This window comes from Morus notabilis, unplaced genomic scaffold (assembly GCF_000414095.1).
Source record: "Morus notabilis unplaced genomic scaffold, ASM41409v2 Scaffold939, whole genome shotgun sequence".
NCBI lineage: Eukaryota > Viridiplantae > Streptophyta > Magnoliopsida > Rosales > Moraceae > Morus > Morus notabilis.
Window position 1 is genome coordinate 1 of NW_010360676.1, and position 22,822 is coordinate 22,822.

Genomic DNA, 22,822 nt, shown 5'->3' on the forward strand with positions numbered 1-22,822 from the left:
TAAAAATTCGAATCAACAAACTACATAGTCCTAATTCTGTGACTAATTTCAGAACCATGATGCTGTCGAAATCGTAATCTTAGGAGACGTTTGGTTCATGGATTAGAACTATGTGATTAGAATCATTTTCGATTTATTCAATCAGAATTTCCGTGTGTTATGTTATCTTTTTTCCGGATACAGGGATGTTTGGTACCTAGATTCATTTCATGATTCGAATCATGGTTCGTGGTTCACTACAGTATTTTCTCTCACAAAAAATACACATAAATCAAAAATAATTTTAATCACATAATTTAACCCAGGAATTTCCTGATTTATTAAGAATAATTTTAATCATATAGTTTTAATCTATGAACCAAACGTATCCGTATCTTATCCAGGTTAATCTCATAAAAAATAAAACCAATAATGTCATAAAACAAGCCAAATATTTCGTCCGTTTTAAGGATCCGACGGAAAACCCACCTGGGTCACTGCAACCTTTCTCCCTCAGCAATTTTAATCCATAAACCAAACGTATCCCTATCTTATCTGGGTTAATCACATCATAAATAAAACCAATAATGTCATAAAACAAGCCAAATATTTCGTCCGTTTTAAAGATCCGACGGAAAACCCACCTGGGTCACTGCAACCTTTCTCCCTCAGCAATATTTCACAACTAGTTTTGAATCATTTTGCTCAGAGAGATCGAACCCATTTCTGTAAGTTAGATCCTAAATTGCTTCATTTCGCTTCTGGATCTACATATTTATGTTTTTATTTAGGCGCTTAATTAACGTCTAATGACACGTTACTATATGGGAAACTTGCACTTCAATAATGCAAGTAGATTTAATAATACTGTTCATGTTCCTTCTTCACGGGTCTTTGGAATGTCGTATTATTATTTCAAAAACCAGTCTTCTTTTGCTCAGATCTCTGTTACTTGTGAAATTCATTATGTCAACTTATATTGAAGGATGAATTTCTGGGGTTTGTTTTTCCGATTAATCTTACAACAAAACAGGTTTAAATATCTTCTCAAAAAAATAAATAAATAAATAAATAAAAACCAGGTTTAACTATGGCCCCAATAGTCTTTTTTGTATGGAAATGGTAATCATGGTCATGATGTAACAGTCATATTCATTGTAAAATGTTTTTCGTATCAGAGCTCTTCATGGAACTACCTTTCCAGCACAGTGAGTTCGAGAGGTGCAATGTGTGTGATTCTGTTGTAATCTTTTCCTTTATCATTGTAAAATTCTGCAGCGAATGAATGTGGACGTTGCTCTCATATGAAGGGTGAACAATTATAAATTTTGTGTGTTTATTTGTCATTTTTTATTTTATTTTATTGCTCTCGTTAGTAAAAGATTAAGGGTGCTTAATCCATAACCAAGCTTCTATGCGAAAACAAAGAGCCTTTTCTTATTCTTCCCTTCGTGTCTTCTTACCTTTCTAAGATTTTAAGAGTCTAGTTAACTGGTTACTTGTTTTCTTTTTGTTAGTGGTAATACATGATGCATTACTAGAAATGCATCTCTATCAGTCTTAAGACCTATTTTCCATTGACAGGATGGACTCTGAATCTACTAATCCGCCCTCTCAGCCTTCTGCTAAAGCTTCTGATAATGTTGAACATTCTGCTCCTGACGTCTCTGGACGAGACAATAATATGCATGAGTTAGCGTCAAAGCCAACTCCCCCGACAACATCATCTTGGGCCCTGAAACTACAGCAGTCCTTGGGAACAATTCAAGATAGTCAAAGTGGAAATGCTGCAATGTCGGCATTTTCCCGTTTTACAAGAGGGTTTGGTTCACAGATGTCTTCGGTGGATTCTCCACAAAACAAGGATGTTAAAGACAACACAGGGAATCAGCAATTTGCTGTTCTTGAATCATTTACAAAAGGGCTAGTTGATTCTTCTCGGAGCGCGGTGAAGGCTATGCAGGTTAAAGCGCGTCATATAGTCTCTCAAAACAAACGGAGATACCAGGTAGGCACCTTCAATTGTCTTGTGTTTTACAATGTGGAGTACAATAACTCATTTTTCCAATACATTTTCTAGGATGTGTTTGTTTTTCATCACAGATTTCAAACATTATCACAAAAAAAAAGTACATGTATGTTTGTGTTTTTGTATTCCCTTTTTGATGCAGTCTTCTAATACATGACGTTAGTGTAACTAGCATATTCATCTCGTGCAGCATTTACTCAAGATCTTCTGTCACTGTTACCATACTTCAGTGGTTTTATTTTTTTTCTTGTTTCGTTTTTTGATAGTACAATGCATTGCAGCTTCACAAAATAAATGTTTTGTGTCATTTGCAGGATGGAGGTTTTGATTTAGATATGACATACATTACTGAGAACATAATTGCCATGGGTTTCCCAGCTGGTAGTTTAACGTCTGGTTTTTTTGGATATCTTGAGGTAAGAAATTACATGATTTTCCGTAGGAACTCAATTGACCATACTTTTTTGGGGAAACTGTTAACTAAAACATTTTGGTGCAGGGTTTCTATAGAAATCACATGGAGGAAGTAATCAAATTTTTTGAAACTCACCACAAGGTAAGATTTTGGGGAAATCTGGTTTTGATTATGAGAGAATGATCAAGCGTGTCGCTTTTTAGAATTTAGAATCTAGTTATGTGTTTTTTCTGGGCTCGTCTCCGATCTATTTTTTGTCTGTAAAACTTGAAATTCTTTGTATTTGAAGTGTAATTAATTGTGCAGGGAAAATATAAAGTATACAACCTTTGTTCAGAGAGGTTGTATGATGCTTCACTATTTGAAGGGAAGGTACGGTTTTCCATTTTCAGCTGCATCCTTGTCTTCTTAATGAAATGTTTGTAATTATAATTCTTTGGAGTTGGATTCTAAGATTTAAGGTTTTCCCTGTGGTAGTAATTTGTATCATTTTTCAAATCCAAAGGTATAGATTCCTAATTATCCATTATATTGTTATGCACTAAATCAATGAGTTGACTTTTCCACAGTTGATAGTTTAGGAAAAATGATCAAATATTTGCAACGGTCTATCATTATTCAAGTTTTTATTGGATATATCATAAGATGTAATGTTTTCAGGTTGCGAGTTTTCCATTTGATGACCATAATTGCCCCCCAATTCAGCTGATAAGATCATTTTGTCAAAGTGCATTTGCTTGGTTAAAGGAGGATATCCAAAATGTTGTAGTTGTTCATTGTAAAGCTGGTATGGCAAGAACGGGGTTAATGATTTGTAATCTTCTCTTATTCCTCAAGGTGAAATTTTACCCCATCAAGATTTTGGAATCTTTTGTTTGTTTATTTATTTTCTTAATTCCATATGTCTCTGCTCTCATGATTGAACTTGTTTTTTTATTTTATTTTATCATTTCTGCAGTTCTTCCCCACAGCGGACGAGGCTATTGATTACTACAACCAGAAAAGATGTGTAGACGGGAAGGCTCTGATTCTCCCAAGTCAGATTGTCAGTCACTTGATAATAACAATGCATCTTTTTAAGATTAGATACTCTTTACATAATTCTGATTAGCTTTTATTCTACGTTTTACAGAGGTATGTCAAATATTTTGAGCGTGTCTTAACAGACTTCAAAGGAGAAAATCAACCTGGTCGTAGGTATGTTTAGGTGATAGCTTTTTCAGAAGTTATCATTTGAACCCCCGGGGAAGGTACTGAAAGTTGTATTTATTTATTCAGATGCATGCTTAGGGGTTTTCGGCTTCACAAATGCCCCTATTGGATTAGGCCTTCTATCACAATCTCTAATCACAACGGTAAGCTCGGAATTCTTGCTGCCCTTATCACCTTTATCCTTAACTATTTGTAGTATCTTGAGCAGCCACACAACTTCTTCTGGGGCTGAATGTCACGATCTTATTCTCAGATCTTCACATTGTATGTAAACCATCATTCTGGTGAGGTTGATTTTGGCCTGCTCCAGAGACATTTTTTGTCTTATGTGGGTGTGTCTTCATTCGTTTTGAATCTGCTTCTTTTGAGGTGACAATCTAGAGTTTCTTTCTGTCCAGAAGGAAGCTTTAAATGTTGATTCTTGGTTGCTTGTATTGAGATTTATGTTACCGAGTTTCAGTAAAGCAGATGAATTAAATCATTAAAATTTGAGTTCTGACAGTAAATTCAATGCTTGTATGTTTGTGTAAAAAAAAAAAAAACACCTTTCCGAATTTACAGGAATTTTGTTCACCACGAGAAAGCATCCCAAAACAAAGGATCTAATGGTAAACATCTATGAAAGTTAGTTATGTCTATTAAATTTTTAGCTGGTTTTCTGTTGGTTCAATTGTTAAGATGTCAAAATGTGGGCTATTTTACTTTTGGATTTGAGCTAACCAATTCATTTTTGCAGCCGGAAGATTTCTGGATCAAAACATCAAGAAAAGGGATAGTGGTTTTTGCTCTACCAGGGGAACCTGGTCTGACAGAATTGGTGGGGGACTTTAAAGTTCATTTTCATGACCGGCAAGGAGATTCTTACTGGTTTGTAGTCTCTCTCTTCTCTTATATAGTTATATTATAAATGCCACTTTTGGTAAGATAATAACTTGATTTGAAATATTTTTGAGAATGTAGCCATTTGTATCAGTCTATATGTCATTATCCAATAACTATTTTCATTTAAGCATATGAAAAAGACAATGCCAACGACTTAATTTGGTTTTTAATTTCTCTTCAGTTGGTTAAATACAACAATGATAGAGAACAGAACAATCTTAGATAACTCCGAGCTTGACGGTTTTGACAAGGTAAAATGACATGAAGTTGCCTCAAATAGTACTTGATTGCTACAATTTCATCAAAGTTAAGCCTATTTCCGCTCTAGTTGGTTTTGAAAAGCCATTGCTTGTAATGGGCAGAGGAAACTGCCTTCTCCAGGATTTCAGGTTGAAATCGTGATGATAGACTATGATGGTACTTTGCCTACAAGATCTAAAGCCGATTCCATGGCCAATAAATCCGACGGTACCTCTAGTTCTGCTCCTGGCTCAACTGTCGGAACTGAAGCTAATTCCAATAGGAAACAAGCCTCTCAGAGTGAAGACAATGATGACGTGTTTTCGGATAGTGACGGAGAAGAAAAAGGAGCTCCTAACAGAATGTCTGCTAGAGCTACTTCTATAGCTGAACCTGTACATCCATCTAACTCCACGGCAGAACAAATTGGAAATGTAGTACGTGAAATCAAACCGTTATCACTGGGAAGTCATTCGCAGGCGAATGTCTCGCAAGAAGCAACTGTTGACAGGATTAGAAAAACCGACTCCAGCAGTGGGACGCTTCCTAAGCTGGATTCGGTTGGGGGAAGTGATATAAAGGCAATGGCTGCCGATGCTTCAGTTTTCACTTTCTGTGATGATGAAGATTTTGAGAGTGACTGATTAAAAGCAGTGTTTGGTTCCCAACTCCTTGGAACCGTGTTCCAAATAATTAATTGTATACAAGCCTCTTAAACAGATGACAACCGTCTGGAAACCGAGACGAGAATGAGATGTCAGTTCATTGATCTACACAAACTACATGTCGTTTACTCAATATGTCATTTTGGCAGGAACAAAAGCTAGTCTTTTTTTTTTTTTTCGTGAACATGTAAAATTCTGACTTGAAAATTGAACGCGAGAGCTTTTTTTTTTTTTTTTTTTTATGTCTACAATAAATTTTGGAAGACCAATGACGTGGATTTTCTTCACAAACTAGAACCTTCTTTCATTATAAAACGACAATAACTCATTAGGATAAACTACGTATCGTTAACAACCGGCAAAAACAACAAACTTACAAACTTCTTAGCCACTGACGACGTGTTGATCCGTTCTTGGACAACAGTCTACTTAAATAAATAAATAAAAAACCAAGCACGTTTAACGTAAAAGATAACACTGTAACGACGTGTTGATCCGTTCTTGGACCCCAAAAAAAAAAAAAACAAACAAAATAAAAACACGTTTAACGTAAAAGATAACACTTTTAAAACTTTAGACGACACGTCGTCTCCTGTACGACAGCAAATGGATTTTAAACGACAAACAAAATGTGAGAATTATTGGAAAACAAATAGGGTTATTTCCATGGGTACAATGTGAGAATTTGTTAGAAAATAGCACAACATTGCAAAATATACAAGTTATTTCAGCTGCCACGCCAAATAACTCGTTCAGTCTTCGATATACCTAATTCGAATTTCCGGCCCATCTTTTTCGCATTCTCTTACCTATTCCTTAATATTCCGAGGCACAATCTGCACTTGCTCTTCGTAGCAAAATTAATCAGAATATGTTAAATGCACCAATCCACCAGTTGACTGGAAGCCAAACCATAAGAACAGAGCAGAGAATGGGAAGAAACTTTCAACCCTTCTTTGTGGCTGGCATCCTCAACCCAAACCTTACAGAATCCTTCCCACTATTGTTGAGCAGTAACACACCATAGAAAGCAAACATACGGATCAACGAGCCACATGCAATTCATAACAATCCAAGGTACTGCCTAATGCCGTTTCTTCTTTCCTTTTTTGTCCTTTTTTCGGTGCTTAGACACCTTTCCATTAGCAGTCACTGTATCCAAATCCTTGGCTTTCCGTTCTTTCTTTGATATCTCAATTTCTTCAAGATCATCACAACGCTCATTCTGGTCTTCCATTGTCTCCTCTTTATTATTCTCTTCTGTTTTCAGTTTCTTGGATACATTTGATGTCTCTTCAACTTGATGAGCTCTCTTCCTAGACACGTCTCCCTCGTTGCCATCACCATCTGCCATTTTACGAACATAAATACTACAAGGTTTACCTTTGCTGGGACGCAAAGTGATAAGTTTCTGTGGTCGTCCAAACGAATCCTAGCATAAGATACATCAAAAGATATTTATTTATTATTTAATCACAAGACAAAACTAGACTTCTCTCCTGATATATAAAATGCACCATATGTTGTTGTAACAAAAATCTAAACTTACAAACAATGAACTATTATTCAGGATCAATATGCGGAGAAAGCAACAGAATTCCCATGTCCTGACTGGAAGGGAATCATTCCATGGGAACACAAAAAGGCACAATATCAAGAAAGTACACCAAGAAGAAGGGGGGGAAAAGCACGCAGATAAATAGTATTTGTATTTCCCAGGAACTGAGTTTGATTAAGTAATTTATCAAAAAGAAAAAAAAAAAAACAAAAACAAAAACAAAAAAAAAAAACACTTATGGTAAGTACCTTTTCTTCACTGCCTTTAACGTTTTCATATGCTTGTTGTGCTTCGTCTGAATTCTTAAAGACAGCATAGGCAGAATATTTATTTCCTCGAGTTTTCCAAGATGGCTGCGGAAATCATTCATTACATTAAGAACTTTATAGAGAGAAGAATGAGTAAACATACACACATAATACAGAGAAAATACTATAAATACGATCGACACATCCAGACATGCACAAACTGTGAAAATTGGTGAGCAATTCAAAACATAATAAATTAGTGACAATTGTCCAGAGGGATCAGTATCTTATCCTAGATTATTTTCAGTTTTCCATGTGAACATGAACGTAATTCAAACTAATCATGCTGAATGTGGGCAATCCATAGAAAATGTAAGAAGCTAAAAGAGTGTGTGCTCAACCTTGAGTTCGATTGTAAAGTCCCCAGGAATGACCTTTAGCAATTCTTCACTAGGCACATACAGAGGTATCTTGTGAAGAAATAGCTTCGACATGTCAATTTCACGCGCCTACAGTTGTCAAAAATAAATAATGATTTAGCAAATTTGCATTAAGTCATAACTGAAACAAGAAATTATAATAAACAAAAGCTAACTCACATCCACTTCAGGAAAGGGAACAGTATCTTCGATTTGATGCTCTAGCCTAGCAAGGACAAGTTTCATTGCAGCACAAGCATCATCCAAACAATTATGTGGTGCATCCTTCTGACGTAGTTCGTAGCCCAGCAACGACTGTCAAAAGAAGAAATATATAGAACAGTAAGAATAAGAAATACATCTAAAAGCAGCAAATATGCTTTGATGATGAAAGACAATATTAACCACAGAATGGATAAGACATGCTTCCTGCAGTGAGAAAATTAGAGTGTAAAAGCAGATATTTCCATAAAGTAAACAAAAGAGATTATTTCAAAATTATGTCATACTGATTGATAGTTGAAACAACTTAATAATTTTACTTACCTTGCACAAATTACTCAAAGAAGGTCTTCTATTAATAGGTCCATCAGAATATTTGAATATAAACGAGGTATCAATCACCCATGTATGGTCTATCTTCAATGCTGAACTCGTAGAAAAGAAAGAAAAAAAAAAAAGGGATGAGCAAACTAGTAGAAGCAATAATTGAATTATGTATCATGTAAAAATAAAATTGAGCGGCAACACCAGTGATTCCACTAACCATTTAGGTCATTACTTAGGCTGTGGCCAACTAAAATTCTTCCCTTCGACAACAATTTCCTCAATGATTTCTACAAAAATGCACCAAACTTCTAGAGATAAAAGAACATTGAGAGAAATTTCTCAAAGCCTACAAAAAAATCACACTTCACCTGCACATCTACCAACGAGCAAGTAACTCCCTCCAGATCTGCTTCAGTGATGCCTGTAATCTCAGTTCTATAATCTGCAACTGCTTTATTAGGGTTTACAATTTCATCCAACTTGACCTGAAAATCCAAACTTCAAATTGAACACTCAAAAGGGTAGAAACACCAAAAACAGAGTCCTTTTAGAGTGTTTTCCTTCACTCATTTCAGATAAAGCTAACAACTCTGGAAAATTAGCAGGTCCAAGTAGTTTGAAAAAGGACTGGATTATTATTTCACAAAATAACGGAAACAAGCAAGATGATCACCTGTAAATTGTGATCCACAACGCACACCCTCACTAATGCTTCAGTTCCATCTACACACAAGACCATCTCACAGTCAACGGCAAGAATTCTGTCTAATTTCATCACCTTGGATTTTTTACCGACCTCTGTAACAACCCAATCCTGATTCACCATTTCCACAAGTTAATAGACAGACGCATGCCAGTTAAAAAATACATAGAATACATAACCAACCTTCCTTCGGGATGTAGTAGGTTGAGCAATTTGGGAAATATATTTAAAACCTAGAGACCTTAATAAGATAACTATATGAAGAGAAAGGAAATCTGATGCTCAATAGTTATGTGCAACAAAGATTAAAAATGATTCTTCTGTTTGAGTGCTTCGGTTCAAGTTAAAGATGAAACACCAAGAAAAGGATGCTCATAAAATTATAATCATGGGTTGAGAATCTAAAAACTTAAAAAAGGAAAAATCATTATCTTAAAGATCTCCCTATGGATCGTAAATAGGGTATAGAATGTACATTGAGCTAAGTTGAGTTGTATATTTCACCTACGATGCAGCATAAGAAATAAAGACCCAATTTGAGTAAGTATGGCAGGTTAGAATAATCACTTACCTGACTATTTGAAGGGAAAGAATACTCGAAGGGATACAGCGGGTGTTCAAGAGTTAAGCAAACCAGCCTCTGTACTGCCACCGTCACAGGTTAAAAAGACGAACAAGTTACAAGAGTTAATAAAAACCCTTTAATATGGAAGTGACTTTAAGTAAGCTTAGAGGTTATACAGAGCTTTAGGATTCAGTAAAATAAAATAACTTAAAAAAAAAAAAAAAACCTTTAGGAATAAGAAACATCATTTATCTCTTAAGAATTGAACCACAAGAAAATAATTTTGTAGATAAAAGAAGGATAACATTATGAGCTTCTGTGCAACCAAAACATTCACCTGCTCAGGGGACTCATCATCCAGCGAGCTCGTAAGTTGTTGAACCATCTTTTGCTTGGAACAAGATTGGATTACTTTAGTCAAGAACTGAAGCAAGAGAGAGAGAGAGAGAGAGAAGTCATCATCTTAATCACATAAAATGCTGAGCAAACTAACAAAAAACTAAGTTCTGCATTAACATGAAGAGCCCACTCAGCCTTTAGTAACTAATAGTGTTCATTACCTGCAAATGATCCTCTTTATCAAATGTCATCAGAAAAGAAATCAAAACACTATTGGACCTCCTTGCCGGATCACTCAAGCTTGCCCCAATCTGTTTATCATAAATGTTCAAAAACTCCTTCCAATCTCCTTTAGTACCCTTCCATCCTCTTTTCTGGACCAACTTCACAATCTCAACAAGGGCCTATCAAGTGGAAACATTAAAATACATGATAATAAATAATTACGTAAATTTAAATTAAAAAAAGTACTACTACAACTGTAATCATATAAAAATACAGTTTTCTGCATGGTTTGTGACAATTACAAGACTTAGGGTGTTTACTTCTCATGAAAAAGAAAGGGAAAACATTCCCATTTAATCATGTATTTACTTAAAAAATTAACGGTAGTTTATCGACCCCACACAACATAACGAATGAAGAAAGATTGCACCCCTAGGCATTGATTTACGTAATGAATGCCAAATTTATTCATTTATTCATTTATTCTTGATAAGTTCACATGTTATAAGACGATAATTATTATTTATTTAATCATGTAAAAGGATATTTTAGTAGTTAAATTGACAAGATTTCTATTCCTAAGTTTAGTAGACATTAGAAAGGGAATTGAATTATTTCCCATCTCACTTTCTGATAGATAAATAAACATTAGAAAGAAAATCAATAATTCTCATTTTTATTCATTTTTACTTTCCGAACTCATTGCCTTTCCAATTTCATTCCAAAAAAAAAAAAAAACCCTTAGAGATTTATTTTTCCATACAACCAGAGGTTCCACAAACAAAGTTAACTCATTTGAAATTTCTAAAGAGCTTTTAACGATTAAAAAAAAACTTATTTCTCTAGAAGTAGAAATTCAAGTGAAGAAAGAGCACTATTATCTAACAGTTTCCACTCTGCAAGTTCAATTCACTTTCATTTTTCCAACTAATGAGAATGATAAGCAAAAGAAAACAACCGCACAAGCTTATTGTATCAAAATTCATACAAAATGAAAAATCTTCAAAGAAAACAAAGCGGAAATACATAATATCAAGAAAGAACTTTTCAGCGCAACTAGAACTCCGACCAAAAAAAAAAAAGATTTTTACATTTGGTCGAACCGAAAGCTCATATTTTGAGTTTGCACATTACAGAGATAATAAAAAAGGCTTACCTTCTTCTCTGTAATAGCGAGTAGGTCGTCCATGGCCGATTCTTCTGAAGAAGACCCAAACTAAGAGAGAGTGAGTTTAGGAAGCGGCTGTTAAAAGGAACCGCGAATTCAATGATACGGGCTTTAGGGCTTAAGAAACCAAAGGAGTTGGAAATCGGAATACTACATGTCGTTTTGTTTTAAAGTTTGTTGTCGTTTAATAAGATAAAGCACCACTTGCCGGTAGTTGTTTACAAAAAAAAAAAAAAAAAAAAAAAAAAAAAAAAAAAAAAAAAAAAAAAAGAAAAAGAGAGATATGTCGTTTTTTCCAAACCTTCACGCCATTTTTATTTTATTTTTTTCTACAACAATTTCAAGCCAAAATTTTGTTGTGGGGATGGAGGCAGGGAGTCGTGTGAAGTTAACGCTATGAGTTTATTTTTGAAAGCTTATAATTAGGGCTATGCACGGTTCGGATCAAACCGTCAATTTTTAGACCGCCGATCCAGTTTCACGTACGAATCATTAAGAAACGATTTAAAAATGGACCAAACCATTTTTTTAACGGTCTGATTTAGTTTGAAATTTTATCTAACCGTTTATACTGGACCGGACTATTGAGAATATACATATATATTTAAAAAAAAAAAAAAAACTTTAAGTCAAAACTACGTAGTTTTAATTCCCTCTATTTGCACATACCTTTAAGACTTTGGGCAACCTTATTATTTACATTTAGACTTTAAATGATTGTATTATTATTAATTGTGGATTTAGACTTTGGATGATTGTATTATTATTAATTGTGGACTTTTGCTTTGGATTGCATGTTGTTGTTTAATAGTTATAGACTCATGCTTAGAACTACATATTATTTTTGTTTGTAACTTTTAGGATGCTAACTTTAAAGAATGATATGTATTATGTAACATATAATTTTACTCATTAATAAAAGAAAAGAATACACATACACAATAATGGTCTAAACTGCGGTTTAACTAGACCGGACCGCTTGTTAATAGTTCGGCTCGGTCCGGTCTCAATTTACTAATAGTCTAGTTTGGTATAAATTTTTAAAAACCGTTATTAATGATCCGGTCCCAAAACCTAACAGTTTGAGACCGAATCAGACCATGAACACTCCTACCTATAATGAGCCAACTTATGATCACATTTCATTTGGTGAAAAAGAAAAAAATTAAATGTGCCTGTTGCTGCAAATTATAAGATCTGCTACTAGACTAGAGGGAAGAGAGTTCAGAAGTTTTACAGCAATTAGTATAAATATTAAGAAAATAGTAATTTTCATTTGTCAAACATATAGCTTGTAAAAATCGAGATAACATTTTTTAGGGATATTTATCTTTATATACTTTGTGTTTTGGGTTTATTTAAAAAATATGCTTTTAGTTTTTGATCTCATTAAATATATACTTCAAATTAGATTCAATATTAAAATATATACCTTTTCATAGTCAATCCTTGATTTTAAGCTTAAGAATACCAAAAATACCATTAAATAAAAAACATAGGAAAAAGAAAAAACCTAAAAAAAACTTTAAACTCATAATTTTGACCTCTAAAATATGTAAAATACCATTCAAATGATTTTTTTATGTTATTAATTTTTAATTATCATAATATTAGAAAGTTTTAGTGTTTTTTTCCTTTTTTTAAGGATAGTTTAGTCATTTTAAAAGTTAAAATCAATTATTGACCGAGATAAGGTATAGATTTGTATATTAAATCTAATTTAAATATATACATTTAATAAGATTAAAAATTGAATGTATATATTTTGAATAAACTTAAAACTCACGGGTTATAAAAATATAAATATCCCCATTTTTAATTTGAAAGTTTACTGTCGTATTAGCAGATGATATGTTGCTCGTCATCTATTATGTTTTGTAAGAAAGAAAGAAAGCAAGCGAGAAAGAATTTTGCTACTCGTTTATGTCGTTTAGTATTATAGGGAGGAAATAATGTAAAAGTTACCTTTTAAAAGTGAAACTTGAGCATCACCTATTTTGAACTTTTAAGAGGCTATTCTTTTGCAATAAAATTTAAAAAAAAAAATTAAACTCGAGTTATAATTTTATTTAAGTTCATATTCTTTTGTAAAATTTGAGTTTAAATTTGAGTTTGAATTTGAGTTTGAACTCGAGTTTGGGGCTAAACTCGAGTTCAAGTTTCCCCTTCAACTCGAGTTCATAAACTCAAACTCAAGTTAATGAACAATGTCTTTTCTATTTTTAAAAATGTCATAACTTTTTCGCTTTAATTCTTATTGAGATGATTTTTTTCTATGCATTCACAATGAAAAAACGAATAAAACTCCACCCATATACCCTATTAAAATTTTTCATCACCATTGAGTTTTTATTAAAATACTATCTAAATATAAATTTAAGTTTTGACTCAATCAAATACAAACTCAAAAAGATTCTCAATTCAAATCATAACTCAAATGTGCACATCCAAACACAAACTCAAATTACAACTTTAACTCAAGTTATAATTCAACTTAAAATCATCACTCAAGTCACTCTAACTCAAAAATGTAAAAGAACAACCCCTAAAAGTTTTATTGTTTAAGGAATGAAAACCGCGTGTTTATCAATTGTTGAATTTTTGAGAGATTGGTTTTTATGAGTTACCTACTGGAGATGTTGGCAGCACAGTGGTAGGTGAGAGAAGTGTTACCTTATTCGGTAAAGGGTGATAAAGTAATAAACCACGTTTAAAATAATATAAATACGTATTACTACCAAAGGAAACGTTTAACAGCAACGACAGTGTTACTTTTGGTTCTAAAAACATTTTGGGTAAGTCTGTGGTAGGCACGATACTTTTTCTTTGATAGGGCATGTTATCATAATCATTAGATTTGAATTTAACACTAAAAAGAGATGAAGGAGCATCAAACTAAAGTAAGACCTCTTACATATGATTTGACACCAATAACAATAATAATAATAATAATAATAAAAATAAAAATTCCCATAGCCGCTAGCTAACTTTTCCACCACTTTCGATAAACTCGTTCGCCTTAACAACAATTCTATTTTCTCACGACAATGAGAACCTGCTGGACTGTCATGATGGCCATGGCTCCAAGACCAACCACGAGCAATCTCTCGAAAGATCAGGAAACGAGACCAAATCGCCAAAGGACAATTTCTGCAAAGCTGATTAGGGTTTCATGCTCATGGAGGGAGCATATTGGGTTAGGGGAGGTGGGAGGCGAGGTTGTAGAGCTTAATAGAGTAGTCGACGATGGCAACAACAAGGAGGGAGGTTGTCGGTCTTCGTGAGTTCACAATGAGGGAACGCTACTCGCAAGGGGGAGGGCAAAGTTCGTCGTCAGTGAGGGAGTGCAACCCGCAAGGTGGCCAACGAGGGTGAAGTCCACTAGTAGGGTGGCCACGGCTATAGGGAGGCTCCTCAAACTTTTGTATCAATTTAGGATTTGGACATGTTTTTAAATCAATGAGTAAAATAAAAAGTTTAACCACATTAATTGTTGATATAATTTTTTTTTAATGAAAGGGAAGATTGTGATACGTTAGTGGTTTTATTTAAGTTTTTATAGAAAAAACGCAATCTTAAGCCATTAAAGTATGTCCTCAACATAAAATTGCCTAAACATTAGGACATTTCAGTTATTAGGACATGAGACTTTTTTTCTTTTTTAGTATTTTTATTTTTAAAAAATTGTGTTTTTTCTTTTTAATTTATATTTTTTAACTTTTGAGTAAAAGAGCAAAAGGGGTTTTTTTTTGCTTTTCAAAAAGCGAAAACAAGATACCATAATGATATTTTGTTGAAGCGAAAACAATATATGTTATCTCCTGCGTTTTAATGAAATGATGATCGACCCTGTGTTTAGGAAAAGACAAGGGTCTAAAATAAAAGAACGTCCCTATCCTTAGAAATGATCAAAATTTAAGGGAGAACTTACGCATTTAACCTTATTAAATAAAATGGTGCATATCAAATTTTAGTCATAAACTCAAATTTAAATTTAAAAGAACATAAATTTAAATAAAATTATAATTTAAATGATTTTTTTTTGAATTTTTTATTCAAAAAAAACAAGCCCGCATTTCAAGTTAACTCCTGACTCCCAATGGATCGTGCAACTTCATCAGGGTAAGTTATTCAAATTTACTATTCAAACAGGCCTACAGTTTCCCCTCAAATAGACTATCATCATGCCTACAGTTTCCCCTCAAATAGACTATCATCATGCCTACAGTTTCCCCTCAAATAGACTATCATCATGCCTACAGTTTCCCCTCAAATAGACTATCATCATGCCTACAGTTTCCCCTCAAATAGACTATCATCATGCCTACAGTTTCCCCTCAAATAGACTATCATCATGCCTACAGTTTCCCCTCAAATAGACTATCATCATGCATATAAACACTAAACAGCTTATTTAAAAAATAAAAATAAAAATAAAATCAAACAGATAAAAGCAATGATTAATTTCAATAATTGCACTCATAAATAAATGATTATTAATTTTAGAATCATTTTTATATATTTTCACAACTAGTATTATCATGTCAACAGTGTGAGGTAAAATGATGTCTACGTCACTTAGGTTAAAATTATCATTTAAACTCTCTCTCTCTCTCTCTCTCGACTACGCCATCATTTCCTCATCGCTAATACTCCAGTTGTGCACCAGATCGAGGTTGATACACAATTTTTTTGTTTTTCTTTTATTTTTTTCTTTTTAAATTTATTTTTCGGGAGGCTTCGTACATAGAACTCGAAAAAAATGTCTGGATTGAACTTAATGTGATAGGAATTGATACTATTCTTCGTCAATTTGAGATTTTGGATGGTTTATAATTGATATGTAAACTGATTGTAATGACCACCACGTCAAAGACATAGTTGACATTGGTGTTATATGTTCAGTCATAATACTATGACCAATCAGTCATAATAGTATAAGTCATTGTCTATGAGTCAAATTATAACAGTACGAGTCAAAATGACCGGTCATAGTCCGATCATAGTATTATGACCGTCCATAAGGCAGTCATAGTGATGTGACCGGACTGTCATAATATTATGACTGAAATGACCTATAGTGTTATGACTGACACACTATGACTGCCTTATGACCGGCCATTACACAATGTTATGACTAGCAATTTCTAATGACTCTATGCCGATTAGGAGTAATTGCATGTTGACTAACAGTTATTGTTTTTGAAATTATTTATGAATGACTGCTGGATTGAACGTCTTCATCAAGTACAATGGACATTAGGACCGTACTTCGAGATACGTCGGTTGTGAAATGAAGGGGATATTAGTCCCCACCAACACAACTTATATTGGTCTTACAAATTTGGTGAGAAATGTGCTTGGGATTCGACCACAAGGAAAAAGTTTATCCTTAAGTTATGTTATTGAAGATGGGGAAGCTCCTGTGAAGATATCATCGGTCATAGTGCAGTCATAATAATATGACCACCATAAGGCTGAGTCAGAGAACAAAAATGACCACAATGATAATCCAATGAAGCTCACAAATTTTAAATAACTAACCTTCTTAGTATCTGCTTTATCTTTCTCCAAAGGCATCTCTTCCTCGAAAGTCTTTTTTTCTTCTAAGATGACAAAAATTGGTAAAAAAAAATCAACAAATACAAAAAAAAAAAAAAGAAACAAGAAAGCAAACAAAGTTGTTAACCAATGTACTATGACTGGCACACTAAGAGTTCGACAATTGTTCAGTTATAGTACTATGACCGACGGTCATAAGTGTTATGACTGATGACCGCCCATAAAAAAAGTACTATGACTGGCACACTAAGAGTCTGATAATTGTGCGGTCACATTACTATGACCTAGGGTCATAATGCTATGATCGTAAGGCAGTCGCACTATGAGCCTGACAATTGTGTGGTCATATTACTATGACCGAGGGTCATAATGCTATGACCGCAAGGCAGTCGCACTATGAGCCTGACAATTGTGCGGTCACATTACTATGACCGAGGGTCATAATGCTATGACCGCAGGCTCATTAGTTAGACAATCACATTATGCGTCTGCCTGCCTAATGGGTGGTCATAGTAATTATGACTGTCGTTCATATTACTATGACCGCACGATGTGCCTGTCTTATGACCGGTCATAATAAAATTATCAAACGGTCATAATGATATGACCGGCCATCAGACAGAGTCATAAACCAAATAAATAGCACAATGAGAATCTAATGACCTCGTATGTTTCCTGCAGTGCTGAAACTTTGGACGGGCCGCCCGCAACCACCGAAAAGTCTGAATTTTTACCTGATGACTGAGCCCGAACTGCCCGAATTTTCAGGCTGTCTGACCCGACCCGATTTTCTCCTTGGATGGGCATCGGACAACATTTGGCTGCCCGTGCCCGATCGGGCTGCCCGAACCCGACTGAAAATGCTCAAATTTTTAAATATTTTTTATATTATATATTTATATATTATTATAGATATATATATATTTAAAATTTGAAATGAACACACGAACTATATAAAAAAATTAAGCATCAATGGGAATATCACCACCATAACCAGAAGAAGCCATTATGAAAAATAAGAGAGATTGAGAGAGATTAAGAGAGATCGAGAGAGATTTAAGCGAAATTAAGAGAGATTAAGAGAGATTTGAGAGAGATTGAGAGAAATTAAGAGAGAATGAGAGTTTTTGGATGAGAAAAATGGTTGGGGGAAGGGCAGTATTTATAGGAAATTTTTTGGCCTGAAAAAAAAAAATTTTCCCCAAAAATTCGGTTCCAACGGCTATGTGAAATTCGGGCTTTCGGTCGGGTTCGGGCAAAAATAGGGCAACGGTCTTAAAAATAGCCGTTGGGATTTAAAAATTCATGCGGCGATCGGGTCAGGCAAAAAGAGCCGTTAGGGTTCAAAATTCGGGCAAATATTCAAACTAACGGTCAAAAAAGTTCAAGCATATTCCGGCAACGGGCAACGGGCAAAATCGGGCTAACGTTCATAAAAATTCGGGCAAATTCAGGTTACGCGGGAAAATTCAAAAAAAAAAAATCCGGCGGGCGGCGGGCAGCCAGAATGGATTTTTTTCGGGCTGCCCGAGCCTTGGCCGGCCAAAAAGGTTGGACGGGCGGCGAATGGCGCCTGCACGTCGTGCCCAAAAATTTTCAGGCATCGGACATACCCGCCTCCCGAAAGTTCAGCACTGGTTTCATGGCTGATTTCTGCGGCGAAGAGAGGGAGGTTTCCTCGGTTCGTTCTTCTCCGACAAAGAGGTTTAGGCGTTGATTTCTCCAGCGAAGGTTAATCGGTTCTCGTCGCGTGGTGAGATGGGTTCTCGCTGTCGTGGGTTTTCGTGGGTTCGTCGGTGCTCAAGGTGATAGACGGTGGTGGTCATTGGGGTTTCTTGGTCTCTATGCACACCCACGTTCTACTTTGAATATTTTAATTATAAAAGCCTTCATAATATATATATATATATATATATATTTAAGGCTTTAAAACTGAAATGCGACACAATTGTCATTTTAACTCAAGTAAAAACGGCTTGGTCCCACTTTTACTAACATGGCAATGCTAATTATGAAAGTATACAAAAGTGGTGTTAAAATTAATAATCATTTATTCATAAGTGCTATTAGCAAAGCAAGCAATGTCAAAAGCCATGATTTAAAACGAAGGATAAAACTTTATCGGCACTCCATACTATTCAACGACACTGCAAATGACGTTGCACGAATTACTTGTAAGTTGTATTCCGGAGAGCTTTCCCCCCTTTTACACTCTGACTTTTTGATCTTAAGAATGATGGCTTTGAGAATGAGTGATTGCCCTTCTCTGGCCGTCACTGCCCAACCTAAAAGCGAACAGCAAAAGCCTTCCACTTATTAAACAGGGTTCTATGGTTGGTACGCTGGATGCCAAAGGCATCCTTAGGGTGATCTCGTAGTTCCTAAGGGGTGGAGATGATGGGGTTGGTCTACGGATTTTCCTCACTTTTCCTAAGGGGTGGAGATGATGGGGTTGGTCTACGGATTTTCCTCACTTTTGCCGCATTTCGCTCTAGGGGGAGGGAGATAGTACATCAAGCTATTGGCAAAGTCCAAAACAACGATGTGAAAAGTAACAAAATATCATCAGCTCAGACTAGAAATTCCATCTATAGCTCTCTTGATCAAACAACATATTTCTAGAACCAGATTATGTACTGAGATCCAACTGAACCTGTGAAAAACCATGAAACTTTACCTATAAAGCAGCCACAAACACCCATAGGCCCTAGTGGAATTGGAGGAAAGTAGCAAAGAAAGAATGAAGGAATTGAAAGAGCATTAAAAATGAAATGCAAAGATGAAGTTGACTGTTAGATTTAAGCAACTCATACAATTTTCAGATGCCCAGCATTCAGGCAATTGCAAAAAAATCCACAACATAAGATCATAAAAACGAAGCCTGTAACAGGCAATACAACAACGAAAGAATTGTCTGTCCAAAGAAATAAACAACTTGAGCGAAAATAGCTTTCCAGCTCGAACACAGATATCTCTACAAGTTTTCATTGGAATTAGTATCAGTATTGGGGAACCTTCTAAAGGCGCAAGGAACTAGATTTCTATAAGCCAAAAACTTTGTTCTTAACAATTGCAATGGACCATTACTACTTGAGGCTGCTGTGGAATCACTTACTTGGCCAGCCGTCCGAGGAAATTCCGCCACACTTTCTGGGGCTCCAACTTCACTAGCATTACCATCCAAGCGCTCAACTTCACCATCATCCCAATTCACAATCAACGATTCCCTGCGTTCACGAAGCCAATCCGCAATCCCGCCACTCACTCCCCTGCACTTCTTGACCTTAATCTTGGCCAAATTCGGGCAACCCCAAGCGAGAGATTCGATCCCGACATCCGAAATCGGGCATCCCTTGATACAGAGCTTCTTGAGCGCCACGCATTTTGCAGCAATGCAGGCGATTTCTGCGTCGCCTATGGAGCCACTGCCGCAGAGCGCCAACCTTTCCAGCTTATGGCAATTGGAGGCGACTGCTGCCAAACCTAATGAGGTCGGATTGACCTTGACCTTAATCTTGGCCAAATTCGGGCAACCCCAAGCGAGAGATTCGATCCCGACATCCGAAATCGGGCATCCCTTGATACAGAGCTTCTTGAGAGAGATTCGATCCCGACATCCGAAATCGGGCATCCCTTGATACATAGCTTCTTGAGCGCCACGCATTTTGCAGCAATGCAGGCGATTTCTGCGTCGCCTATGGAGCCACTGCCGCAGAGCGCCAACCTTTCCAGCTTATGGCAATTGGAGGCGACTGCTGCCAAACCTAATGAGGTCGGATTGACACCGATCAAAACAAGCTCTTGCAGGTTAAGGCATTGTTTGGCCACAACAATCAAACCCTCGTCACCAATTCTATTAGTCCTCCACGCATCGATGTGAAGCTTCCTCAATTTCTTGCAGTGTTCCGCGACGCAAATAAGACCGGAATTTGTACACTCCGGGGTCTTCACGATGCGCAAAACCTCCAAATTCGAGCATTTTGAAATCCCCGAAAGCCCCAAATCGCTAACCTGTAGCCTCTCAAGGTGGATTTCAATAAAGCCAGTGTTTCCGCTTCCAATCTTTTCCAAAACTCTATCCCAATCTCCCAAACAACGAATCACCTTCAAGGTTGTGAGCTTTTTCGCTCCGATTAAAAGCGGCTCGAAGCACTGTCCGTTGATCAGCTCCTTAAAGCAGACGGATTTAAGAGACGACGCCGCCACGCCGGTCCCGATCATCTCAGAGCCGTCGTGGATTCCTCGAAGCCTTTTCACCGAAAACTCCTCGAGAGCCTTGCAATGAATGAGGACGGCGTTCATGGCTTTCGACCCAAACAAGCACGAACCGCAAGAGAATTTCTTCAAGCTCTTGCAATTCTGAGCGAAAACCTCCATTCCGACGTCCGTGATCTCTCTGCATCCGCGAAGCTTGACGCGCGAGAGGTTCCGGCAGCGGATCGAGATGAGGATCAAAGCGTCGTCGGTTATGCTGATCGATTTCCGGTCGCACCGAAGTGCGAGCTTTGTGACCGAATCAAACCGCGCGAAGAGAGAAGGAACGAAGGGGAGAATATCCGACTGAGCATTCAGAGACAACCGGCACCGGTTCTGGCCGTCGACTCGAAACCACCGCTTGCACACCAGAGAGCACCGTTTCCGGTCACCGGCGCCGAGAAACTGAAAAACCAAAGCCAGGCACTCGTCGGGAAGATCAAAGGTGTAATCTCTTCCTCCGGAGACGCTCTCGGAAACCTCAGGCTCCTCAATTTGCTCCACAGAGGAAATGACTGCCGACGGTCGGAAACTGAATCGACGGCTCGAAGAAATCTCTGGCTCCGACGACGCCCCGAACATTGAGGGCGATTGGCCCATCGGAATCACTGCAGTAGCCGCCGAACCTCACGCGTCGGAGGTGAATTTTAGGTCTTCGAAATGGAAAAGTAGGGTTCTAGAGAGAGAGAGGAGAAAGAAATTTGTTTTCTCTTCTTCTTTTTTTTTTTTTTATTGGAAGAGACTATGATGGGATATAATATGGGAAAGGTGGACCAGTGCGTACATGAACTTTGCCCGTCAAAGGCGGGTGCGTGGCATCGTCGCAATCGCCACGGCCGACTAATATTTATGCATTGCAGTCAGAGACGCGAACTTTGTTTTTTCTTCCTAATTTCATTTTTGTATCCTGTGGTTGTGATTCGTTGTTGGTGCGATTTTGGCCGTTGATCGGATGGTTTTTGACCCCTAGTGAAGGTGATGGTTTTGACCAGGACTAGTCGTGGTTATTTGCTTGATTTAAAACTATAGTTGTTGATTTTATTATAGTATTTTTTTATAAAAAATTTAAATTTTAAAAATTAAAATTATAGATCATAATTTTAAATTTATAAATTATAATTTTAAATTTATAAATTAAACGTGACTTTAGTTGGACACTGATTTTTACTATTGATTTTGAAAGAAAATTCCATGAACATGTTTCTCGTTGAAAACAAAATTTCTTTTTTTTTTCCCTAATCCATAATAAAAGGTCACCATAATTCTATTTTAAAAAACATTAAATGAATATCATATTACTTTCATTTTGGAGTTCTTTAATTAAACTTTCGTTTTAAGGAACTCACTTTCAGAAATTTCTTTTACAATGTGTGTACTTAGAATTCCAAAATTAATTGAAAGTATAGTTCAATGGTAATTTTACATCTAATTAATAGAGTGAAATCCTCTAAATAATTTATGGCAAAATCAGTTAAACTAATATCAAGGGACAATATTATTATTATTATTATTATTATTATTATTATATATTATTAAGGAAATAAAATACACTCTATTTTTTCCCTAAAAAAGCATTCTATTTTAATATGGATACTCAGCTAATATATATTAGTAGATTCGTAAATACAAAGGGCTTGTTCTTTGAGTAAAAAACTCAAAAAAAAAGCAACTTGAGTTATAATTTTATTCGAGTCTATGTTCTCTTAAGTTTAAACTCGAGTTTAAACTCGAGTTCAAACTCGAGTTTAGGACTAAAACTCGAGTTCAAGTTTCCCCTTTAACTCGAGTTCAGAAACTCGAACTCAAATTA

General features: G+C 35.9%; 3 protein-coding genes across 3 annotated transcripts; 1 reads left to right on the forward strand and 2 right to left on the reverse strand.

The window, feature by feature from the left end:
* Positions 1-637: 637 nt before the first annotated feature.
* LOC21392614 (phosphatidylinositol 3,4,5-trisphosphate 3-phosphatase and protein-tyrosine-phosphatase PTEN2A) lies at positions 638-5,633 on the forward strand. Its single transcript, XM_024164885.1, has 13 exons — positions 638-707; positions 1,564-1,987; positions 2,323-2,424; positions 2,508-2,564; positions 2,730-2,795; positions 3,084-3,260; positions 3,382-3,468; positions 3,556-3,620; positions 3,702-3,778; positions 4,197-4,243; positions 4,372-4,502; positions 4,699-4,768; positions 4,880-5,633. The coding sequence occupies exons 2-13, from the start codon at positions 1,565-1,567 to the stop codon at positions 5,399-5,401; spliced, it is 1,824 nt and encodes a 607-aa protein (XP_024020653.1). The 5' UTR covers positions 638-707; position 1,564; the 3' UTR covers positions 5,402-5,633.
* Positions 5,634-6,038: 405 nt separating this feature from the next.
* Positions 6,039-11,275, reverse strand: LOC21392615 (small RNA degrading nuclease 1). The gene is made up of 12 exons (XM_010097007.2): positions 11,185-11,275; positions 10,025-10,207; positions 9,802-9,888; positions 9,471-9,539; positions 8,870-9,010; positions 8,565-8,681; positions 8,414-8,483; positions 8,194-8,294; positions 7,828-7,962; positions 7,630-7,737; positions 7,229-7,333; positions 6,039-6,854 (listed from the first exon to the last, which is right to left on the reverse strand). The coding sequence occupies exons 1-12, from the start codon at positions 11,215-11,217 to the stop codon at positions 6,507-6,509; spliced, it is 1,497 nt and encodes a 498-aa protein (XP_010095309.1). The 5' UTR covers positions 11,218-11,275; the 3' UTR covers positions 6,039-6,506.
* An 8,298-nt stretch (positions 11,276-19,573) lies between these two features.
* LOC21392617 (F-box protein SKIP2) lies at positions 19,574-21,812 on the reverse strand. The gene is made up of 2 exons (XM_024164876.1): positions 20,542-21,812; positions 19,574-20,260 (listed from the first exon to the last, which is right to left on the reverse strand). The coding sequence occupies exons 1-2, from the start codon at positions 21,610-21,612 to the stop codon at positions 19,733-19,735; spliced, it is 1,599 nt and encodes a 532-aa protein (XP_024020644.1). The 5' UTR covers positions 21,613-21,812; the 3' UTR covers positions 19,574-19,732.
* Between the last annotated feature and the right edge of the window lie 1,010 nt (positions 21,813-22,822).

Coding starts and splice junctions, on each gene's coding strand:
- LOC21392614 (XM_024164885.1), top strand. CDS start 1,565: ATGGACTCTGAATCTACTAATCCGCCCTCTCAGCCTTCTGCTAAAGCT. Junction 3,261..3,381: donor ATCTTCTCTTATTCCTCAAG/GTGAAATTTTAC, acceptor TCATTTCTGCAG/TTCTTCCCCACAGCGGACGA. Junction 3,779..4,196: donor CACAATCTCTAATCACAACG/GTAAGCTCGGAA, acceptor CCGAATTTACAG/GAATTTTGTTCACCACGAGA.
- LOC21392615 (XM_010097007.2), bottom strand. CDS start 11,217: ATGGACGACCTACTCGCTATTACAGAGAAGAAG. Junction 9,011..9,470: donor CTTTCCCTTCAAATAGTCAG/GTAAGTGATTAT, acceptor ATGGTGAATCAG/GATTGGGTTGTTACAGAGGT. Junction 8,484..8,564: donor GCTCGTTGGTAGATGTGCAG/GTGAAGTGTGAT, acceptor GCATTTTTGTAG/AAATCATTGAGGAAATTGTT.
- LOC21392617 (XM_024164876.1), bottom strand. CDS start 21,612: ATGGGCCAATCGCCCTCAATGTTCGGGGCGTCGTCGGAGCCAGAGATT. Junction 20,261..20,541: donor AAGAGCTTGTTTTGATCGGT/GTCAATCCGACC, acceptor ATTAAGGTCAAG/GTCAATCCGACCTCATTAGG.